The sequence below is a fragment of the Festucalex cinctus genome, chromosome 5, assembly GCF_051991245.1.
Source record: "Festucalex cinctus isolate MCC-2025b chromosome 5, RoL_Fcin_1.0, whole genome shotgun sequence".
Taxonomy (NCBI): Eukaryota; Metazoa; Chordata; class Actinopteri; order Syngnathiformes; family Syngnathidae; genus Festucalex; species Festucalex cinctus.
Genome location: NC_135415.1, coordinates 30,210,603 through 30,233,577, shown reverse-complemented (window position 1 = coordinate 30,233,577; position 22,975 = coordinate 30,210,603). Strand labels below are relative to the sequence as shown.

The 22,975-nt window shown below is 39.2% G+C and overlaps 2 protein-coding genes across 2 annotated transcripts in view; one reads left to right on the top strand and one right to left on the bottom strand.

The window, feature by feature from the left end:
• LOC144019245 (uncharacterized) overlaps nt 1-22,975 on the top strand; it is a 47,083-nt gene that overhangs the window by 18,244 nt on the left and 5,864 nt on the right. Inside the window, exon 3 of the mRNA XM_077522188.1 lies at nt 19,586-19,734. Within this exon, the coding sequence (XP_077378314.1) occupies nt 19,586-19,734 (149 nt within the window). The remainder of the gene's footprint in view (nt 1-19,585; nt 19,735-22,975) is intronic.
• The window catches only part of lrrtm4l2 (leucine rich repeat transmembrane neuronal 4 like 2), a 2,467-nt gene continuing 1,904 nt past the window's right edge, over nt 22,413-22,975 (bottom strand). Inside the window, exon 2 of the mRNA XM_077522915.1 lies at nt 22,413-22,975. This exon is cut by the window's right edge and continues 1,278 nt beyond it. Within this exon, the coding sequence (XP_077379041.1) occupies nt 22,653-22,975 (323 nt within the window). The 3' untranslated portion in view covers nt 22,413-22,652.

The following is a 22,975-nucleotide window of genomic DNA, read 5'->3' as shown; positions in this document are numbered from 1 at the left end:
CTGCATCGGGACATTGCTCGAAATGACCATTAAGACCGATTATGGGGAAGAATGATTTTTGTAGCTGAATCTAACGAGGCCATCAACATTTTTTTTGTCAACTCTAACTGCCACAAGGTTAATGTCTTTACTGCCTATCGTCTCATTTTGGCATATTTTATCACACCGAATCGTCACATTAGGTTTGAGGTACTGAAACCCACCAGTTTCCTACACTCGTTAAAAAAAAAAAGAAAAAAGTAATATTAGGACAGCCACTCGCACTGTAAAAACTAGGGATGGGCGAGTACCGATACCAGGTATTGGTATGGGCCGATACCAGCCTTTTTCAAGTACTCGAGTACTGGTGACGCAGACGAGTACAAGCGAGCGATGGCAGACGTTAAGTGAGTCCTCCTTGCCTGTAAGTGGCGCTAGCTTGCAGCGGTTTTTCACCAAAACTTCACCGCTTTGGAAATACTTCAAAATTGTGAATCTTATAAACTAAAAGAGCATTTTTGTGTTTTATTTTGAGTGTTACAACTATTGAAGAGTGACTGTGCTGTTTTTTTTGTCAAAATTCAAGGAAATATATTTGTTTAAAAATATCTTTTAGTGATTTTTTTTATTTGTAAAAACGTACTACAGTGATACCTCGGCTCACGAACTTATTTGGTTCCCAGAAAGTGTGTGTAAGCCGAAAAGTTCTTCTTCCGAACATTTATTTCCCATAAGAAACCATTAAAATGAGAATAATCCGTTCCCAGGTCCCTATAAAACATAATTTTCTACTAAATAAGCCTTAAAACTACACAAAAATATACCTTATTTTATGTATAATAAATGTGCTATTGTATTGTAATTAAAGAAATGAATTGTACTGTATAATAAAGTCGTTTTATTTTACTTTGTGATGGTAGTTCTTAAGGATAGTAGCAATGGTAGACTTACTTCATTCGCGAGCGTTTCACCGCGTCGAGTGTTTATGGAACGGTTGTCGCTCATTCGCACTTTCGTGCGAGGAGGCGTGTCCCTTGGTGAACAAGGAAGTGGAGCACTTTAGCGAGTCAACAAAAAGTGAGCACCGCCAACTACTTTCACCTCTTTCCTGGGACTAAACAGCCGTGGCACGATTTTCTCCTTTTTTGAGGTACGTGATGGCACTTTCGCTTTTTTTAGTGGCGCGAACTCCATTGACTACAATGCAAACGCGCCGCCGAATCGCCGTCCCTCGCTGGTAAGCATTCGGCTTAACACTAGCCTGTGGTGGGGTCTTTTTCGCTCCCATAATAGCAAAAGTACACTCAAAATGTCTATCAAACACAAACCGCGTCCGCACTCAAAGAAAGGGGGTGACGAACTGGGACGCCGTGAGCGTGCGTCAGCTTCTCGTGGTGCCGTGTGACTGCGTGGTTTGGTTCGTCCGCCAAAAAGTAGTTCGTCAGCAGAGACTAAATTCTCGCAAATTTAATGTTTGTGAGGCGAAAAGTTCGTGAGCTAAAGCGTTCGTCAGCCGAGGTATCACTGTACTGGTATCGGCAGTTGGTATCTGTAAGTACTGAGGGTCTGAGTATCGGTATCGGTCTGAAAAAAAGTGTTATTGAACATCCCTAGTAAAAACGGATGTTGATGTTTATGTGGGGGGGGGGGACTCCCCCTTTAAGATACAATGGCAGCTGATACAATGAAAAAAACGTACCGGCCCCAGAATTGAACCTTGTGGAACACCATATGTTCTTTGATACATGTGAATGCATATTGCACATATTTGTCCGACCACTTTCCTCGACATATGAAGGGATGAAAGGATTACTTTAATAAAGAAATCACACGACGTACCATCACAACAGCCACACGTCGACTACCGATAGCACCAAATTCCCTGCAGCCAAGCAATACAGCGTGACAATGATGGCCAAGCGCGTGTTTTAACTTCCACCGAACCCCTGAGGTTCGATCGAACCCACGTTAAGAAGCGCAGCATCATGAGGAACGATGTTGGCAAGAGGAGGCAAAAAAAAAGACCAACGAAAGATGGGGAGAAAGTGACAAAGAAGCTGAATTTGCCAGTAGGCACACGGAAATAGCACCACGGCGTGACTCATATTGTGTCAAGGCAGAGAGACGGGTAAACACGTTTTCTTTTTAAGGTAAGATACGACTGCGGCGCGGATGGCGAGTACAGTTAAGTTGCTCACTGTTTTCAAAGACAATAATGCTCCATTTTGGCTTATAAGCTACACAGTGCAGCACCGTGTACATGAGCAGTCAGTCTGCATCACAGGTCAGAGGTCGGTTGAAATCTCCGCCCCGGTCTTATCTGCATGTTAGGTGTGTTTATGGTTAGTTGTTTTGTTTGTGACTGTGATCGGATGGCAACCAGGCCATGATTTACTTGACTCTGTCTCTCGCCCACAGAAAAATGACTTTCAAGCTCTCATGCTTGTATCAAGTTTTTGCAAGCCTTCTGTGCCTTATTAAAATAGATTGAAGCCACGGGTTTAAACTTCACAAAGGTTGCTTAAATAATAATCATGTATTTCAATAATAATATGTTCCTCTCACTCTGCTGTTCTTAGAGAAGGCCGTCGGGTTTTCCGCAATCAAAAAATGATGGCGATGTTCAAAGGCAAAGAATGTCAAATCACTTTTTTTACTCTTTAAAGATTTCCACAAGCTTCAGAGAGCAACAGGTGCATGTTTCTGCGGTGCATAATTGGTGGAAACACAGACAGTCCCATACTAAAAAAAAAAACCCACACATTTATGGATCATACAGGTTTATTTCCCCACATTAAACTTGTTGAATGTAAAATACCTTTTGGACACCAGACAAATTTAACCTGGGACGCCCTCAGTCGACACAAACCTTGAAGCACCTATACAGAAGGGTGATTATTAAAAAAAAATATATATATACACGGGACTGTCTCAGAAAATGAGAATATTGTAATAAAGTCATTTATTTTCTGTAATGCAATTAAATAAGCAAAAAAAATGCCATACATTCTGGATTCATTACAAACAACTGAAATATTGCACGCTTTAAAATTCAGAGGAAAAGGAGAAAATTAAAATACATTCTCAATATTAAAACATTATACAGCAAACTTTAAAAACATTTTGCGAACAATAAAAATAATAATTAAAAAGGAAAAAAAACAACATGATTAATTAAAGCTGTTTAAAAAAATTTAAAACGTTTTTAACCTGGATTTAAAAGCATTTACACTCAGTGCTGACTTCACTTCTGTTGGCACATCCTATCCCATCGATGTGCAGCATAATAGCTAAATGCAGCTTCACCATGTTTGCTTCGAACTCTTGGTTCCACCAGTTGGCCCAAGTCTGTCGATCTCAGAGCTCAAGCTATACTGCCGACGTTTGTAGCTTCTGACTTGTTTCTTCTCATTGCTTTGGCCAACTTTCTCGTTTCTTGTAATCACGGGAATGCCACAAGCTTCCGCGGGTTCTTTGGGTCCCGACTTATATGCGTATGCCGCATCTTGAACTACATCATCGTCATCAGATCACCAGTTGTAGAGTAATTGTTTTGCGTTGTCAAATCAGTATGATTACACCCACATGAGCACAGTGAGTTTATTTTAAGATGTACTGATAAAATCCACATGTGGCGCTTTAGAATTTCTAATCAAGAGGCACCTTTAAGGATTCTCGCTATCTGCTGTGCACTGTTGTTGTTATCATCAGCGGGGAAACGCGACACCCACACTACCTCGGCTGAATATAGTGTGGAGGGTGAACGGAGTTATTATTACAATTGAATAGGCAGCGGGGACACCGACAGTTTTAGTGCCAATTCTGCTGCAAATCTCTCTCCTCGTGTGGGCAACAGTAGACTTTTTACAAGCACTGAGATGAAATCATAATTAAATAAGAATAATACAAAAAAAAAAAGAGTTGGAGGATAACGCCGGTCCTCTGGTCTGCTCCATCTTCAAAAACATCCAAATGAAAAAGCTTGGAGTCAATAATAAATGTAGAAAAGTGAAAATGAAAGTGGTGTGTGCGTACCATATTTACAGCTGCATCCCTCTCTCGGTTCTCTAGCCGCCCGCACGCCCACACGCATATCCCCACTTGTACACACAGCCTCCAGCAATGCGAGTAGTAGATGTGAGCTCGAGCCTCGCTTGCAGGAGTGAAATTGAAACTGTCGTATGATGCCATCATTTGATGACTGTTTAAGGTGGAAATGTGATGGATTGTCATTTTCCCCTCATCTATTTTATTTGTATATGATAGACACGTCTATATTAGGGGCGAGACTCAATTAACTCTTTGACTGCCAAAAACGTTTAATGACGTATTCTAAAATCCTAATGAATGTCGCCAAAAACGTTAATTTACGTTTATTACTTCTTTTTTTTTCCTCTCTGAACGGGCAGCGCAACGTCTTGTGTAGCGCTACCTTGTCACTAAACAAAAAAAAAATTGGTGTCAAAGTCACTGTTGTGCAACAAAAAAAAAATGTATCTTCACGAAAAGCTCGTTTTTCTCTTATGTCACTCAAATGACCTAATTTCAAATGGTGATTACTAAAGAACGGAAGAAGGTAGAAACATACTTTTTTTTTTTTCTCATGAAAGAATGGAATCCAATCTTTCATATTTATGTCGTCATACCGCACAATATTCTGTTTGCTTTGAAAGATGAGTGAAAATGCTCCGAATCGGCTGGCACCGTTGTTTTTTTGGATAACGTTTGGCAGTCAAAGAGTTAAAAGAGCACATTGATTGCAGGCTTTGTCATGGATTTTAATCATAACATTGTTCGTCCTATTTGTGACTTTAACTGTAATGTCTGCGAGCAAACAAAATCCAATCAAATATAAACATATTGTAACCCTAACAACTTATTTTGTTACAGAAGCTCCTCAACATACAACATTGTGTACTATGCATTTTTCTGGTGTATGCACAAACTTGGGTACGGCTCTTTAAGAAAGCGAAATGACGCTAATAGTAAATCAAGTAGCTAAAAGTACAAGTAATGAAAACGTCCTGTCCAGAATGAAGTCCGCTGATATACGTTGAATGTTAGGAAAGTATTCTCCTTCTTCTGCACCATCAACCAAAAGGCAGATAACCAAGCAATTCATTTTATATCTAATAATTAGTGTTCCATTACGTATTTTCTTTGGAACGTGGGAGGAGATCGGAGTACACACGCGGGCACGGGGAGAACATGCAAACTCCACCCAGGAAGGCCGGAGCCTGGACTCGAACCCGAGTCCTCGGAACTGCGAGGCGGACGTGCTAACCACCGTGCCGCCCAAAATAATAATCATAATAACTAAAATCCAGCAAACTATCCTACTTATTTGAAGCAGAAAGACATTTACAAGTCCTGCAATAAATTCACTCTTGGCCTTATTCCAAAAGTCATGGTTAGCTGCTCCTAAAATTTTGTGTTCATCATTTCTGTCTGAGCGTTGAGGAATAGTCACATTATGACCCTTAGTCATACATTCCCTCCAGGACTTGAACATTACCATTTGGATTGAATGCATTATGCATAACTCATTCCAGCAATGTGTGTTGTTTTGGAAGGTCTGTTGTCATGGACTTGGTTTGGAAAGTCTCTTGCAAGGCATCATTAAAACACAAGACAGAAAATGAACAGGAACAGGACAAGAGGCCGTCAAGCGAGTGCTGCTGTATGTCACAGAAGGCTGCACAAACATTATTAGGACCTTAAGTGCAATTTAGGAATGTCTATGATTGGAAATGTCTACTTCGAATGGAACCTTCATCGTTGACTGCAATTCTTTCCGTGATTCTGACTGATGGTGGCGATCATGCAGGCATACAATCTCTGTTTCACACATTTCCTATTGTAAGTCTAAGGGGAGGTTAGATTCTAGGAGGCTGGGTTCTAATTTAAAGAATATATCATAAAGATGATAATAATGCATTCAGTGAACCGATTTCTGCAATAACTCAAGAGTGTTCGATGCACTCTCTTGTCATATTTATGAATTAAACACGGCGACATGCACCGCACAATTCACTTCACTAAAAATTACACTACCTGTGCCAATAACATGCAAAAAGTTTTGTCTGCTTTCGGACGGCAAATTGCCATGTGCACGATACATGTCAAAGGAAATGCAGAGAAATAAACCAATTCTTAAACAAATACATTGCGGCTTCTGCATGAAAATTTGATGCTCAAGTGTTGCACTGTGTATGAACATGAAGCCCTTTAGTGTCGCAGTGAACATATGAGTCAATTCAAGGACAAGGAAAGAAGCTGTTGGAATGTCTGCTGGTTTGAAAGTGTTCATTAGGACCTCACAGGAGGTGCTGGGGAAGCTGAGCATCTTCTACTTGTAGCAGCCAAGCTGATGATGACTTTTGTTGCAACAGCAAACCAGACTGTCACCGACGGAGTGGACACAAACGGATTCAGTCTGCTGTGGAGAACTGCCTCAACAGCTCCTGTGAGAGGCCGTGCCTCCACAAAGCTCACTTTGCACTGCCACGTTCTGTCAGAAAGACTGCGGGGAACAAAGTTTGTTTCCGTTTCACGTACGTCTCCTTTTGAGGTAACACACTAGTTCATTTCCTTACTTCCGGCAGCGCCATTTCAGTGACGATAAGTAAGTCCTATAATCAGTGGTCCAATCTGCCCGCTTCAAATCTGCGTAATTCTTATAATTAATGTGGACAACACTACACGTTTCATTCAATAATTGGACTATTCATGAAATTGTCAAATTGTCAGTTTTACATCCAGTATTTTACTGAGCAGCCAAGACAGAGACGTTCCAAATTTAGAACTGTTTCCTGTTTTGCAGTACATTTCATTCACAGAATCAGAATCAAATTAGAATTGTTGTCATTGTACCACAAGGTGCAAGAAAAGGGAACAGAAAGAAGCCGTCCAAGAGACAAAAACAACAACAACAACAACAACAACAAACAATGGCCAACATGTAGATACAGAACATGAGTCCGCCTTTTACAGTGCCTCATTTTTGCAGATGAACGGAGAAGGCGGGAAAAACAAGTCCCGACTAATCTCCGGTAAGGGAAGCATAGTATGGAAATTTTATTGAATAGGAACAATTTGTTATCCATATATTAAAAATAATAGGGATTAGGAATAGATAAGTTCATGTACTACTTCTTGAACATGTAAATTATAGAATTTATAGGTGACAAATTTTCCTTTCTTCCTTTAAATTTTTATTTTATTCAAACTATTTTTTTTTGTTACACTTGTAATGTGTTTATGTTTATGTGGAAGGATGGAATAACGTTTTCTTTAGATAATAGATTTCCATCCAGGGGGAAAACATCATTTTGATGGTAGCGACTGAGCTCAATTGATAAAAAAACAAAAAACAAAACAAAAAGCCACAATGCTTAAATGATACATTTGTAGGATTCCAAAACACGAGCTGTCAGACATCCTCAGCTTTCAACTTTGCATGAAACTTCAAGGAAATGTTATTTTTCCGCAGTCAACAAATCAGTTGACGAAGCGCATCTTGTTTTTCCATGATGAATGAATACATGAATTCACATGAGCATCTTCTTCGACTATGCGTGTTTTTTTTGTTTTTTTCCCCCGACAGTTCAAGTGCACGGCCTTCATCGTCCCGTGCCGATAATCGCACGTTACCAAGTCAAATGTTCCACATTTGCGGGCACATCCTCACAAAAGCCCTGCAGACTCGATATGTGCCGCAGACAAACTTGTGCCAAACACGCTGAACAGAAACCATATTGCGTGTAATGATTTTTGATGAATGCATTCATAAATAAACAACCAGACAAACAAACAACCCCGTCGAGAAAATAAAATATTTAAAATGTCGATTAAGTCGGGCAAACGCAATTCTCATCACACATGACTTAGCAAACTGTCATCATACTATTATAGAATTCAGCCAAGAGTACATGTAAATCAACTGATGATAGACATATTTACATATTGTATTACATAATGTATTCAACAGGATTTCACATGCAACAACGATGAACTGCATTTTCTGTGCCAAATGGTGGAGAGCTCGCATTCGTCCTACGCAGCATAAAAGTTCTCTGCGGTTTGCATCCGCTGTCAGAAGTACAAAAATGATGTTAATGGGAATTTTTACATAGCCTACACAAAGGATAAGGGTGATAGATGGGCTTTCTTAATGATATTATACAGTCAAATACATATTCATAAGCCTGACAATTAGACGTAAAACTACCGCCGTCTCGGTTGCAAATGATTTGGTGCGTTCCTGAACAGTTTGAGTCGAGATTCGTCAAATGATGCGACAGGAAGCGTGTGAATCAACTGTGAGGAGGACGAGATTAATAATGAGCCTTTGATGAATTCTAATTTACAGCAATTAATAGATTGCATGATAATCACTCGCAATGCATTATCGTCACGTTTGATAGTTACGCCGCTGCTCATAAAATGAGCGTTCTGTGACCTGCAGTGAGATCAAGTGGAAGAAATACTTATTGCAGGTTGTGTCAGAATAATGCACAAATTAATTATAAAAAATAATAAATTAAAAAAATGTAGAACCCCAGGTTGATTTTGCTATCCACTTGTGTGTTTTTTTATTAAAGTAGTTAAAATTGCAAACCTGATCTTTTGTGACCAATGATAATCGAGTTGTATGTGCAAATAAAAATAAATAAATGAACTTTTATTTCCCTTTTCCAGCATTTAGTGCCCGGTAAAGTGCTTTTAACGAGCTTGATGTTGGATAATATATATTTCCACTGAAAGGAAGAAAACAAGAGTTATTACCTTGGGTTGTTGTTGTTGTTGTTCAGGTTTCTGAGCGATTAGGGAGCACTTTTGTCTTCATGAGACGTCAACGGACAAAAGTTTTCAGTGTCTGAAGATTTAAGTTGGGAATATACCAGTATACATCACACAATATACAAGATATCTGAATATAAAATAATTAACTCATTTGCTCCCTGCAGTGCCACGCCACTTTTATTAGCCGTCGATCAGCCGATTTTTTTGATTTTTTTTGTTATTTTTTTGCTTTGACTTGCGACTTCATAGTTGAGGAAACAAGCTGTTGCACGTGACTGAGCGCACTTTAAGCAATGGATAAGTGAGCGTAAACTTTGGAGCAATACGTGGACAAATAAAATAAGAATACTCACATGTGTATAGTCTTTATCCACTGCGAAGAACAACTAATGACTTGCATGTCTTATACTGCCCCTAGGTGCTATTTTTGTCATTAACTCTTTGACTGCCAAAAACGTTTAACAACGTTGAGTAAAATCACGGTGTGCCGCCATAAACGTTAAGTGACATCAACTTTTTTTTTGTGCGTGTGACTATATCAGCGGTCAGTGCAGCGTCCAAGTGCAGCGCAGCCGGCTCAATGAGTTGTGAAATCAAAAGCACCCACTAACTGTGGCCAGCAGATGGCAGTGGCAGCTGCTCGGGCCCTAACTAGAGCTGCCAATTACAAATAAACATGACGCAATCTGATGAAATGGAACGTTTTCAAGGCTGACATGAATGATCAAAGCCTTTGGAATATTAGTTAAACCTAATTTGACGGAGTGTCACTAAAAAAAAAATATTAGTATCAAAGTCACTGTTGTGGAGAAAATTCTATTCTATTTTTCTATTCAATTTTCGCTCAATGTCACTCAAATGACCCATTTTCAAATGGTGATTACTAAAGAACGGAATAAGGTAGAAACATATTTTTTTTCCCTAATGAAAGAATGGAATGCCACCTTTCATGTGGTCGCCATGTTGTTTATGTAGCAGAAGAACACAATATTCTGTTTGCTTCGAAAAATGAGTTAAAATGCTCGAAATCCGCTGGCATTGGGGGTTGTTTTTTAATAACGTGTGGCAGTAAAAGAGTTAATAACACATTTTAAAAACATTTTTTGTTTGTTTGTTTGTTTTTGGAAGACTGAAATAGATATTTTCAATGAGTAAAAATAATGTTATGAGTAAGCGCGGTCACAGAATTCAACTCACATCTGAAGGCAATATTGTATAAAGTAAACTTTCATACTGTATATTAGTCATTGACAGAGTAGAAAAGAATGACTTGAAATTCATTTGGGAAAACTGCGAGGCTGCCTCCCACCTGCGATTTAATGCAGTAGATGTCAATTAAGCATGTTATAATGTGACATTAATTACTCCACTCGAGACGAAAGTGCTGCCTTGGCGCATGCCGTTTATTTTCATGTTGATTAAATTGAAGGTCATTTGCTATTGGATTACAAAAATGATGAGTCTCTTCTTCTGGCTGGGGCAGGACATCGGAGTAGCAGTTGAAAGAAAAATGAACTGAAACCTAATAATGCTCTTCTTAATGAGTTTTTTTTTTTCTCTCCCCACATACTAATTAAGATATGAATCTTTTTGTCAAAATCAAAACACTGTGATTTAAATCATCCCTCCATTCGCCCATTTTCTATGTCAGTTATCCTCATTAAAGGGATACTTGACTCATTGAACAATTTTCAGCAGTGAAAAGTTCATATTTTGCCTCGAATGAATTTGATAACTTCATTATTTTTCATGTCCAAATTAATTAATACCTTTAAAAAGTCATTTTTCTACTTGCTGTCGACTGATGATGACATCACCCGTGCTGAGGAAGTAGATATCGGCCAATCATGGCTCCCCAGTTTTCTGGGTGTGGTCAGGAAACTGAGCCATGATTGGTCGTTACCAACTTCCTCAGCACAGGTGATGTCATCATCAGTCGACAGCATGGAGAAAAATTACTTTTTGAAGGTACTAATTGTACATTAAAAAATAATGAAGTTACCACATTAATTATAGACAAAATGTTAACTTTTTACGACTGAAAATGGCTCAATGAGTCAAGTATTCCTTTAAGATCACGGCAGCCTAGTTGACACCTGGGAGTGGTCGCCCGTCAATCACAGGTGATTTAAAACAATTGAAATTAAATCTGTGATTCAAGATGAATCAAACTGGACAAACAGATGCAAAAACAAATGTCATTGCCAAATATGCTGTTGATTGTTTTTGCCTGGATTTGCTTTCATGAATTAAAAAAATAAAAATTCTGTGAATAGAGAGAATTTTACTATTAGTTGTGCAAGGCCAGTGAAAACCCACCGATGCTCATGTTGACTTTTCTTTTGTGTTCAAACTATAAATATCATTTTATTTCAAAGCAGATTTGAAAGAACAGATTTTGCAAAGGTCACCAGAAGGTCATCCCAGCAACTGTAGGTTTCATATTGTTTGCACATTAGTGACCTAGCAACTCAACACCCAATAAACGTTATTTATTTGCCCGTCTTTAACACCCTATGGTGTGGCGATAAAGATGAGATAGGTACTTTTGGTGTTTATAGGTCCGCACCGTCTTATCTTGTTGTGTGCCGCAGCGCGGCTAAGCTCTTGTCATCATTCACTTGGAAACTATGGAGCCCCCAGCAAGGACCTTTCAGAATGTTTGTCACCGGGAGCAATCTTTTATGGGTTCTCTTAAAAGCGAACAAGTGGAATATTGTAACAGACGTTATGCACTGCAATGGTAAGAAGAGATGCTTTTGTGTCTTTTTTTTTTTTTTCCTTTTAAATGATCAAATTATCTTCAATATTGTTGAAATCCTCAAGCAGCAGTTCTCGTTAAGGTCGGGTTGGGCTGACTTAACACAGTACATCCTGGATTGGTCGCCAGTCAATCGGATGTCACATAGACACAAAAATGCAAACGATTAAACATAACATGACCAATTCACACACATTTACATCAATGGACATTTTAAATTTAGACGTATTCATTCATTATTATCAATTTATAGGAAGCTTCATGACCAACTGGCGACCAGTCCCGGGTGATATCTGCCTTTCACCTGAAGTTATTTGGGCTAGGTTCCAGCTCCCTGCGACCCTAACGAGGACAGATCTAATAGAGAACATGGAAAGAGAGAAAATATGATCAAAACATGAACAAAAAATGGGGCAAGACGGGAGAGACGAGAGAAAACAGCATTGCTGAACAATGAAGACTTTTTTTTTTTTTTTTCTTTCCAACAGCTGACTGATGTGAGGAGCTGAAAGATAACTACAGTATTACAGTACTCGCCGATTTGCACCTTTGTCACGATTAAGTATGAAAAAAGGTGATGTTAAACATGGCCTGTTCAGAATCTAAACAGTTTATGATGGTAAAAATCTGAGCACCGTATTTTATGTATATATTGGCTTTTATTTTTCTTCATTCGTGTCCTGTCTGCTTGTGGGTCCAAATTCTGCTCCTTACGTCACACAGGGACCTTTATTTACTCTATGCAGACAGTACAAAGTGGAAGGCTTAATTAAGTAAGGGTGGCGCTAATTGGTCAACAGAGAATTGTAACCGTTGTGTTTTACGAAAGGGAACGGAACGTGCCGCTGGTTTACATTAACCATTAATAGTTGCTTTTTTATTCTTGGTTCTCCCCAGTAAAACTGTGCAGTATTTTGCCCCCCCCACCGTGACAAATGATACGCTGATAGAATCGAGCAATTTTCGAGCGTTATTGGAAGATATCCTGTTCTGTATTTCCTTTTTTTTTTATGGGGAAATCTCAGTGAATCAAATGGTGGTGTTTACTTGTGAATGTCCCCTGTGAAAGGAATTAGTTTTTGTATGATTTCCTTCTGAAGTCTGTTGGTTGGTTGTTTAAAGTGCCTGATGTGTGGTAGAAAAGAACATAAGGGAGGATCTGGACAGCATAATCTTCATTTATTGTTGTTATTTTTGCAGTTTTGTCTATAGCCACTTCAGCGAGCGTCTAAATGACACGTTCTATGTGAGTGTTCAATATTTAATGTTGTTGATATTTTTCTTACCTGTCCAGTGAATCACCCGTGAAAAATGTCTCTATATTTTATTAAAGTCACTAATTAAAGGCAATGTTTTATTGCACAGAAGCCAGCAAAAAAAATAAAAAAAATAAAATAGCAGTATCTGCTTATAAATCATGTGCATTTAATTGTTGTGGTTGTTTGATTTCTCAGCCGTTGGCAGCAGAACTCGACGGAGAATCATGGAACATAAATCACATGGAACTGAAATCATGACGTAGCAGTTATTAAGAAAGCAATGTATTTACTGCTACATCACGCGGGCCGCATGCATCACATATTGGGATGGGCCAAGTTAGGAAACGTGAAATACTGCTCACTGTACAACGATTCTCTGATGCTAAGTGAACCAAAGATGCTTCTAGGCATCATTTATTGGGGATGGAACATCATTTACTGTCGTGTTAATTCCAATCAGAGATGGATTAAAGCTCAATAGTCATATCTCTAGTTATTTACAATGGATTATGTAGGAGTCTATAATTAGTATTCTGATTCTGGAATGTCGCCAAGAATTTATAGATTAAAAGATGTTCATTAATACACCAACAATGAGCAGAGCAAGACCACAGTCGCTGGGTTTAAGGATTAAACACAGCTCATTTTCTGGTCTATGTTCTTCCTTTATTGTTTGCAATTTCGTATTGAGCAGCCAAAATTTGAGGGACAATCCGAGCCCGATTTTCAGAGACTGACATGCGTGCGCTTGGCACAAAAACGGGCGCATGCATCTTCATTTTCGTGACAGCGCAAGTTTTGTTTACTCTGTTCGGGGAATTTGGCAGACGCCTCGACGGGCTTTCCGGCAGAACGAGGGCGTTTTGTTTGACACACCTGACAATTGGTGACAAAGTAGATTAGAATTTAGACCAGCTAAGAGCAGGTCTAAGTTGTGGTGCAGGTGATGTAAAGGTTGGATTATGCCTGATGCTCTGTGAACTGAGATGTGTGGAATGCGGCGAGCACCCACTGTGGTCGATATTCTCCCAGACTATAGGAGGCAGTCAAGAGCACCTATGGTATGTGGCCAACACTTCACTACAATAGAAGAAGAGAACAATTGTACTTTATATTTTTAGTTCAATAAACTATATACGATAGGAGGATGAACGGCTCTCGATAAAGACTCGGTTCCCATCGTTCACGTTGAAGAGCTGTTCAAAAGACTCGATTCGTTTGTGACCGACACATCACTAGTTAGATGCGAAGGCCTCCGCTGAACAGCACAAAGACGACAAATCTTGTCCTTTGAGAGTTTCCTGGTACTTGTAAGTTCCAACAACGGCAATAAAGCATTAGCATTCAAATGAGTTTTACAGGTGACGTGCGCAACACAAAAGGTGGCTGAACAAAGAAATCGTGTTTTTGCAAAAGCAGGACAACGGGACACGATATACTTTCATACTTCAGTAACTCTATTTTCAGCCAACTTTAATCATTTTAATTTCACAGCCAGGAAGTCATTATTTTGACCAGGTAGCTGGAAGGAAGTCAATGTTTGAACATTTGAATTCCGCCAAGAGTGTCTGCGATTCCACTACCACGATGAAGAAAATAGGACGGACGTCTTGTCTATCTTGTGAACTAATTTTGTCGAATTTAGAAGCAGTCATCCTTGAAGAAATCCCCTCCGGTGGATGGAAATATAAAAGCGCCAATGATGAAGGCAGTGACCCGTCATAGAATTAAGAAACAGTTCAACTCATAAGCTTTTTGCAGACATACAAATTATGAATTTATGTGCAAATGAAGCAAACAACACGATACACACACACACATATATATATATATATATATATATATATATATATATATATATATATATATATATATATATCGACAACACTGTGGCCTTGGTGTAATAATTTCCAAAACAAGATCAGTATGAAACGTTCTGCCTTCACAAAGATAATAATGCTCAGTTTTGATTGACACTGTCAAAGAGATATAAAATATTATACTTGAACTAATTAAGGTAAACAAAACAATAGGCATAGTTGTAATTATGATGCAGTACAGTCAGTACAGTTCGCACCCCACAACCACATTACAAGAACATTTCACATTGTTAATTAACACCTCTGCGATTGGCTGGCGACCAGTCTAATGTTTAACCCCAGGACAATGTTCATCACTTATAATCAAGCAGTTCAAGTAAAAAAAAAAAAAACTAAAAAAATGTTGCTTCTCTTAATTTACTAGATAATGTAGTCTACTTCTATCCAGTGCACTGATTTGCTAGTTAACAGCCAATTTTGCATACTGTGATTGATGGCTCATTCTTTCAAATCATGTCAAAAAACCAAATGATACAAAAACCTCTTCATTTTTCTTAATTCTAAATGTAGTTTTGTGTTGAGGAAGGTTCTGGATTTTTTATTTTTTTTCCCATGAAACCTGGACTGTGAATGGTATGACAAACAAACCATTCTCAGCCATATTGCTTGCTTGAAAGTTATCACTGATTGTTGTTGACGGTCACAACTGAATGTTCTTTATTTAAGACGGATTCTTTTCGAGTTTGCATTCAGAACAATGATAAATATACAGTTGTAATAATCGAAATAACTTGCGGCAAAGTAAAAAGGGGACTAAGAATACTGCATCCATGTTAAAATAGCAGAAAAAAAAAAAAAATCACAAATGTCAATTTTTTCTACTATAGGTGTGGGGGAACTTGTCAGTGGGTTTCCCAGAGAGTGACAAGGGAGCCATGGCCACTCCTCCAACCATGGTAGCTCCACCCTTCAGATGAAACAGGTCCAGACCAAATCAGGATAAGCAGTTTAGCACAGTAATGCTATTTTTCAACTAGCATTCAGTTTACAAGTGCTGGTGGGTGATACAAAATATTAGTGAAGCAAACCATATTTATCCACTTGCTTTAGTGTTGCACATTTATGTCCCTTTTTCAATTGCACTGTACTCGAAAGTGAGAAAGTGTTGTTTAAAGTTTCCTCCCGCAAACTTTCAGCCATCACTGTTGCTGGGATCAATCCTTGATCTTTCCTCCAACCCGGCCTTCTCTCCAGCGGACACACTTGACACGTCATAAAAATTACAAATACCGCACTCCATATATCAGCATGGGCTCAAAAATCACAACGCTCTTGTCAAGGTCTGATATTTGTTTGCCATAAATTGAATGTAAAATTCAACAGCGGTCCGTCTGAGTCATAGCCGACGATATTACGTGTACAGCATGTTATCTGTCTCCCAAGGAGACCGTTCGATTTTTCTTCACAAAGAAACACTGCAGGCATCGGCATCAACACAAGACTTATTCGGTTTGAATACGGCAGCCGATGACAACCTTGGCTAATATTGATGTAAGAGGAGCGGAACGTGAAAGTGGCAATTACAGGAAAAGTAAACATCGCCCAAGACACGTGCACTTCTAACCCTGAATCACAAAAGTGAGCTCACAGTTGGCAGAGATGGATGACATCCTTGGTCGAAACCCTCCATTTGGGAGCAAAATCTCCCAGAAAACACTTTTGGGGACAGACTAAATGTGGTTTAGCCAAAAGCAAGAGTGTAGAAATGAGTTTGAAGTGGAGACTTTGGACAGAAGGAAGCTGCTGTAATTTTTGTGGTCGGACCCCGTTAACGTCTTGTCAGATCTCCGAGTCATTAAAAAGCCCAGCCTGTTGTAAGGCTCGGACAAACGAATATGCAAAGACAGGAATGTCATGCATGTCATGTATATGCATAAAGAGCAAATAACTTCAAATCATCAGTAGGGATGTAACGATATCCAAACATCACCATACGATATTATCACGATATGAAGGTCGCGATACAAAAATTCTGCTCAGGGAGTTTGTGCGAATGCTCAGACGCACGTGAAGTTAAAGGGAACATTATTCCGACTGCATGCCAGCACTCTGGGCCCAGGTGGACACATTAGCGTGGCTGCTCGTCTTAGCTTAATGGTGCGGGCGATGCGGTTAGCTGGCTGCTTGGGACTCATGCTAGCCAGGCGCGTCGGTTGACTGCAAAACGCACTGTTAAGGGTTGGAGAATCTAGTTCCAGAACGTAAAAACGCTGAAATAGTTTGGCTTTAGTCACAGGTGCTTCTAATCCAACAGCTGATTTAACCGCAAGTTGAATAGAATCGCTAAAGCCAATCTGTGGCAGGGTTTTTCCTTTCTGGACCTGGATTCCCCAGCCCGGAAATTCAGTCCGTGCCACTCATGCATGTCCTCCGGATCCACACAGACAACATCATGTAAAATGATCTTAACATGGGAAATATCCATAAAAGGCCTGAGTTTGAAGACGAGTTGGCCAATGTGCAATATAATCAACCAAAACAACGGACAATTGGGTGACTATGTTGGTGGCCAGTGCAAGCTCGCTCTAAAATATTTATGTATTTTCGCAGATGCAGCTTAGCGCAGTTAAAAACTGAGCGTGATCACAAGCTGACTCCAAGTATCTCCTTTTATTCCCTTCAAAATAACTGCATGAGAAGAGCAATCCTTGACATGGCCGAGTGCAGTTATAAAAAAAAAAAAAAAAAGCACATCTCCATGGGGAGATCACAAATCTTTAAAGTGGGCACTTGGGACTCGCTTCCACCCTGGCCGTTCGTGTCTGTGTGTAACATCCACCCGTGAGTTTTCTTTTTATATGGTGATGATGATGATGATGATGATGATAATAATAATAATAATAATAATAATGTGTTGAAAAAAACAACAATTTCCACAATAATTCAGAGGTTTCCATGCATGCTGTTGTCATATTTATCTATTAAAATATGATGGCATCCACCACACATGTCAGCAGAGCACAGAATCAAATTCACCAAAATCCCATTCGACATAATTCCCGCAATATATTTTACTTGATTTTCAGCCTCCAATTGCCACGTGCGTCCAGTGCATATCAAGGGAAATACCCTTGGCACAGCGGAACCAAGATGCGCCACTTTTTACACTCAATAGCAGCTGCACCCTCTGTGCTAAGAAAACAATAATGTAAGAAAGAAATTTCACTATGCGTTGTCAGTAGTTATCGTAGTTTAGTTAAGCTACAATTTTAGAGTTTACAGTTCTAAACTTCTTGTTACGCTTGTGTGACAGTTGAAAAAAAATGTATATATATTTTAAATGATTAACAAATTTCTAGTTTCAAGTTAAACCTAAAAATATATTATTTTTTAATTTATTATTATTATTATTATTATATATTTTTTAAATGAACCTGATCGCCAAACCCCCCCACCACCGCCCCAATTTCCATTATTCCTTAGGGGGAGAATTGTTTCCAAAGCATAATTGGACAGATATGATTTTTAAAACGGAAAGTAAAAAAAAAAAAAACGTTAGGCAGGGTGACTGTAAAACTTTATTACTGGAACCGGATGAAAATCATACTTTTATGTGCACATATTAATAAAGAAATGTAGGCTGACCAGTCTGTTAAAAATAAAATGTTGTCCTCTTCCATAACTAATGTTTCTATGCAACATTAGATTCCACATAGTTTCAAATGTAATTTTCTTTGAATAGGGCCATTTTTTTTTAAGAGGCAGAGTGCATTACATACCACATTTCCATGAGAAAACATTGATTGTAACTTGGACTGCAAAGAAATTCGTTCAAAGTTGTAAATGGCTATTGATTTTTTATTTATTTTTTTAACCTCATATAACGGACAAAAATAAAGCAATGGCAAATAAAATGCAATTCCAGTCAAACCTAAAGCCGCATCTTTAATGGGTTGTCATTGCTGCCATATTGGCTTCTTTTTACCTTCTAAATTAGGCTCTAACCTTTGGCAAACACAAGGATAACGTTGCACGGATGTTGCTGCTTGAAAAAGAATGTGCGATGACAGATGTAAATCAAAATTTCACGCCTGCCAAGCGAGCGCTGGGCCCTCACAGTTTGACTTTTACAGGAACACGGAGGAAAGCAATCATATTTCTGGACGTTTGCCGGCAGGATTTTTTTTTTGGTTTTTTTTTTGCAATTCTCTTTTTCCTCGTCCTCCGCGTGTTTTTGCTGTCTGCTCTAAGAAGCCTCCATCAACTCAAGGACATTTTCTATTTCAGGTAGCTGACAACATATAGACTTTTTTTTTTTTTTTTTTTTCTTTCCCTCCCTGATTTTGCACATAGAGCGTGGCTGTATTTGTACCTTGTTGTTGCTCAGTCAATACTGTGCACTGCTGCAATATTTCACCCAAACAAATAATCCCGATAATGGTCTGCAAGATGCAGACCACAACTCTCTAATCAGCATTCTTCTCTTGGGCTACACACAGCACAACAAAAAACACGGGAAAATTGCTTTTCATCAGTCATTATATGACAAATCAGAGTGTAATTACAATATCTGTCAAACTGGCGTCAACAAATCATTTATACTGTTGTTGGTATTTTTCTTTTTTTTGTTTTTGCCCATTTGGAAATGCTCCCATTGGTCCTCGAAAGAAATTCATCATCATAAATGCAAACATCAGTCAATAACCAAGCACCATCAATCAAAACAAATATTTGGATCGATCAGAATCGGTGGACCTTCTTCACAAACAAAAAAACAAAAACGTGGAACGACAGCTGGGATGAAAGCAACATCTGTAGTAAAGTGATTAATTGTTCACGTCATGGCTGACACGGGGGTGAAAATATCTCCTTTTTATAGACGTCACATGCTGGAGCATCCGTTTTAATCCCGCCTGACTCAACACTTGCCCACGTGTCCCCTGTGCAGTTTTTGTCTTCAGCGTTCAAGAAAACACTAAAAGATGGCGGTGGAAGGAAAGCAAGAGGAAGAAGGCGGATGAAGGCGGATCATGTCGTCCCAATAGCACGACCGACTTGACCCACAAGCAGCCACGATCCCCACGCGGCCTGCCTCAGATATCCTTTTCCTGTTTGTGTTTTTATTTTTGCTGTCATTTTTCTAAAAAAACAAAAAGAAGAAATAGAATTTGGAAGTCCTGTCTCTGTAAACCAGTTTGTTTCAACACCAGTGACCCACATTCGCTTAATACTGTTGTCAGTGTTATTAAAGTCAAGAGAGGAGTCACAAAAAGAGGATGGAAAAACGGGAAAATATGCCATCAATTTTATATGCGCCTTCACAGCCCGTGAAATGTGTAACTGCAGAAATGAAGCCCGTTTCTTTTCCTTTCCTTCACCGGCTCACATTTTCACCGTCGGTGTTTCCTTTAATTGCAGTCATCATCTCCACAATGCCTCGTAACTAGATTTGTACACAAACAATGCATAATCAATAACACATTTGTCATAACAAATACACAACAACCTGGTGATCAATCGCACACTGTCCTGAGCTCCAATACAGGAGCTGATGATAATAATGTTTTGAATCCACTTTGAATGACGGTGCCATCGAAGTACCCATTTTAATGTGTAGAATTGACATTGTTGTTGGCAATCAATGACGTTGCACAGAACTGCATCATCATAAGAGCTGTTCCTAATATTTTGATATGATCAAACTGTGGTAAGTGAGATTTGAAAAACTTTTCAGTTTCCCTGCTCTTCAAACTAAACTTCTTTCAACAGTCGTAAACAATTTTGTTCCGAAACAAAATGTAAAAAGGGGAAGTCAACCCAAGCATGCACCGCCACTAGTGTAAACACGACATTATGATTATGAAATTGTGTTCGTGGAGTATGACTAAAATGAGCAAAATCCACCACTTTTAATCCATCTCGGGGCAGCCATTTTGCCACTTGCTGTTGCCAGAAAATGACATCACAGTTGCTCAGTGACGACCAGCTTGCGAACACCACATGATCAAACGCAGAATCCAGGTGAGCTGTGATTGGTCGTTACCCGAGCCCTGAGCAAATGTGATGTCATTTTCAGTGGACAGAAAATGACATCACAGTTTCTCAGTAACGAACAATCGTGGCTCAGCTTGCGAACGTCACATGACCAAACTCAGGAACTGGGTGAGCCGTGATTGGTCGTTAGCCTCGCCCTCGCCCTGTTTCTGTCGACGCCGAGTGGCAAAATGGCCGCCCTCCGAGATGGATAAAAATGACATAATCAGAATGTTTGGACTACACAGTCAATTGTGTCGAGTATGACTATTTAGATTGGACCGAATTGACTCAGGTTTAACGTAATATTTACACTTGGCATAGCTAAGTTGCTGGTGTGACTCCCAAGCTGAAGATCGTGAGTTTGTTACTCAACACTTGAGTGACTAATTAAATTTTTTTCCAATTCTTCATTTTACTCCCTTCCAAGTGTAAATATTAGGCTATTCTAAAAATGAATCTATTTGGTCCCATTCTAAATAGAATCAAATTTACTCTACAGTATTTACTATGACGGCACATGGGCATATTGTAAAAAAATAAAAAAAGAGAGATTGCCTTCCCCTTTAAAATTGATCATTTACTTCAGACCGAATAAGTATCATCCATATAGAAAATGCGACGAGTGTAGGTTGGTTTCCCAAATTGATGTGGCAATTATATTTATAACTAATGCACTGGTAGGGCGAGGAATAAAACAGCTAAGTATTAAAACTGACTATTTTTCTGCCTGGAACTCTTAAATCAGGGAAGCAAACTCATCTTCTTGGCTGTACACTGTGTGTACACACTTGTACACATTCAAATACAGAAAGATTCAACTATTTAACCTCATATTTCACAATATAATTAACATGATATAAACAGGCAAGTAAAAAACGGTCTTTGTTGTTTTACAGATGTTGCCATGTACAATGTTACTATCGACACGACTGACTTGTGGTCACTTTGTAGATTGGGTCATGCGCAGATAACCCGGTAGACGCTCGCATGTCACGGCTCCCGTGTCAGTCACAGTAATAATGAGCTCCAAAAATATCTCTGCACTCTGCTCTGTCCGCACAGATATATTTGACGCGCTTCCCCAACACTTCCTTCAATGTAGAGGAGAAGAACATTTCATGAAGCCATTTATTTAAAAAAAAAAAAAAAATCACTTACCGTATTTTTCGGATTATAAATTGCAGTTTTTTTCATAGTTTGGCCAGGGGTGCGACTTATACTCTGGTGCAACTTATGTGTGAAATTAACACATTATTATATCATTTCACATGTTATTTTCACACTAAACCGCAAGAGGGCGCTCTAGGCCTGTGTTGATCAGTTCAACATTGCATCGTCTACCTCCCGAGTTGGGTGAGTTGTTTAAAAGTGACACCGAGGATGAAGATTTCATGGAATTTTGTGATTTGGAACTGATAGTTTGGTAAGCTTGTTAGCATGTTCTTTATGCTAGCGTTATAATGAATAACTTGTTAGTGATGGGAACATAATTCACTCAAGGAAAGTTCCGGGTGAGTTCCGAGTGGGAAGGTTTTGTTATGTGGAAAAGGGGAGTTAGCCTGTTAGCTTCTAGCTGAGTGGGGAGTTGCTGTTAAGACCTCAGAAGCTGATGTCAATAAAACGCCAGCCTTTGGCTCCAACACTCCGCGCCTGCTCGCTACAAACTCTTAATATGTTACGTCGTTACTGACATTAGCAGGCATGTCAGTCATGTAACGTTAGTATACCGTACGCTTATTCAGCCTCTTTTATTTTAATTTTAAATTGCCTTTCAAGATGACATGTATGTTTTTGGTGTTGGATTTTACCAAATAAATTTCCCCCAAAAATGCAATTTATACTCCAGTGCGACGTATGTATGTTTTTTCCTTCTTAATGATGCATTTTTTTGGCTGGTGCGATTTATAATCCGGAGCGACGTATAATCCGAAAAATACGGTATCTGCTGATAGATTTGCCAAGAAATGTCACTTCTCGTCTCATAACGAAACTCTATACTTCACATTCTATGGATCCGGAGATGGTGCACGTGCACGGCCTTGCCTCATTCACCAGCGAATCCATGGTCTCCGAATTGGAATGGTAGCTCAGATAGTACTCTTGCAACTGAGAGTTAAGATCCTGCTCCTGCTTGCGGCCCTTTTTCCTGCGCTTGTGTTTGACGGAGTGCTGCTGCAGTTGCTTCATGGTGTTGGGGTAGTGCCTCCATGAGACGTAAATAACCAGCAGGATCAATGACACGGACAAAAAGAGGGCTACAGTGCCCGCCATGATTTTATGGAAAGCCATATGTTCAAAGGGCGTCTCTGGGAAGG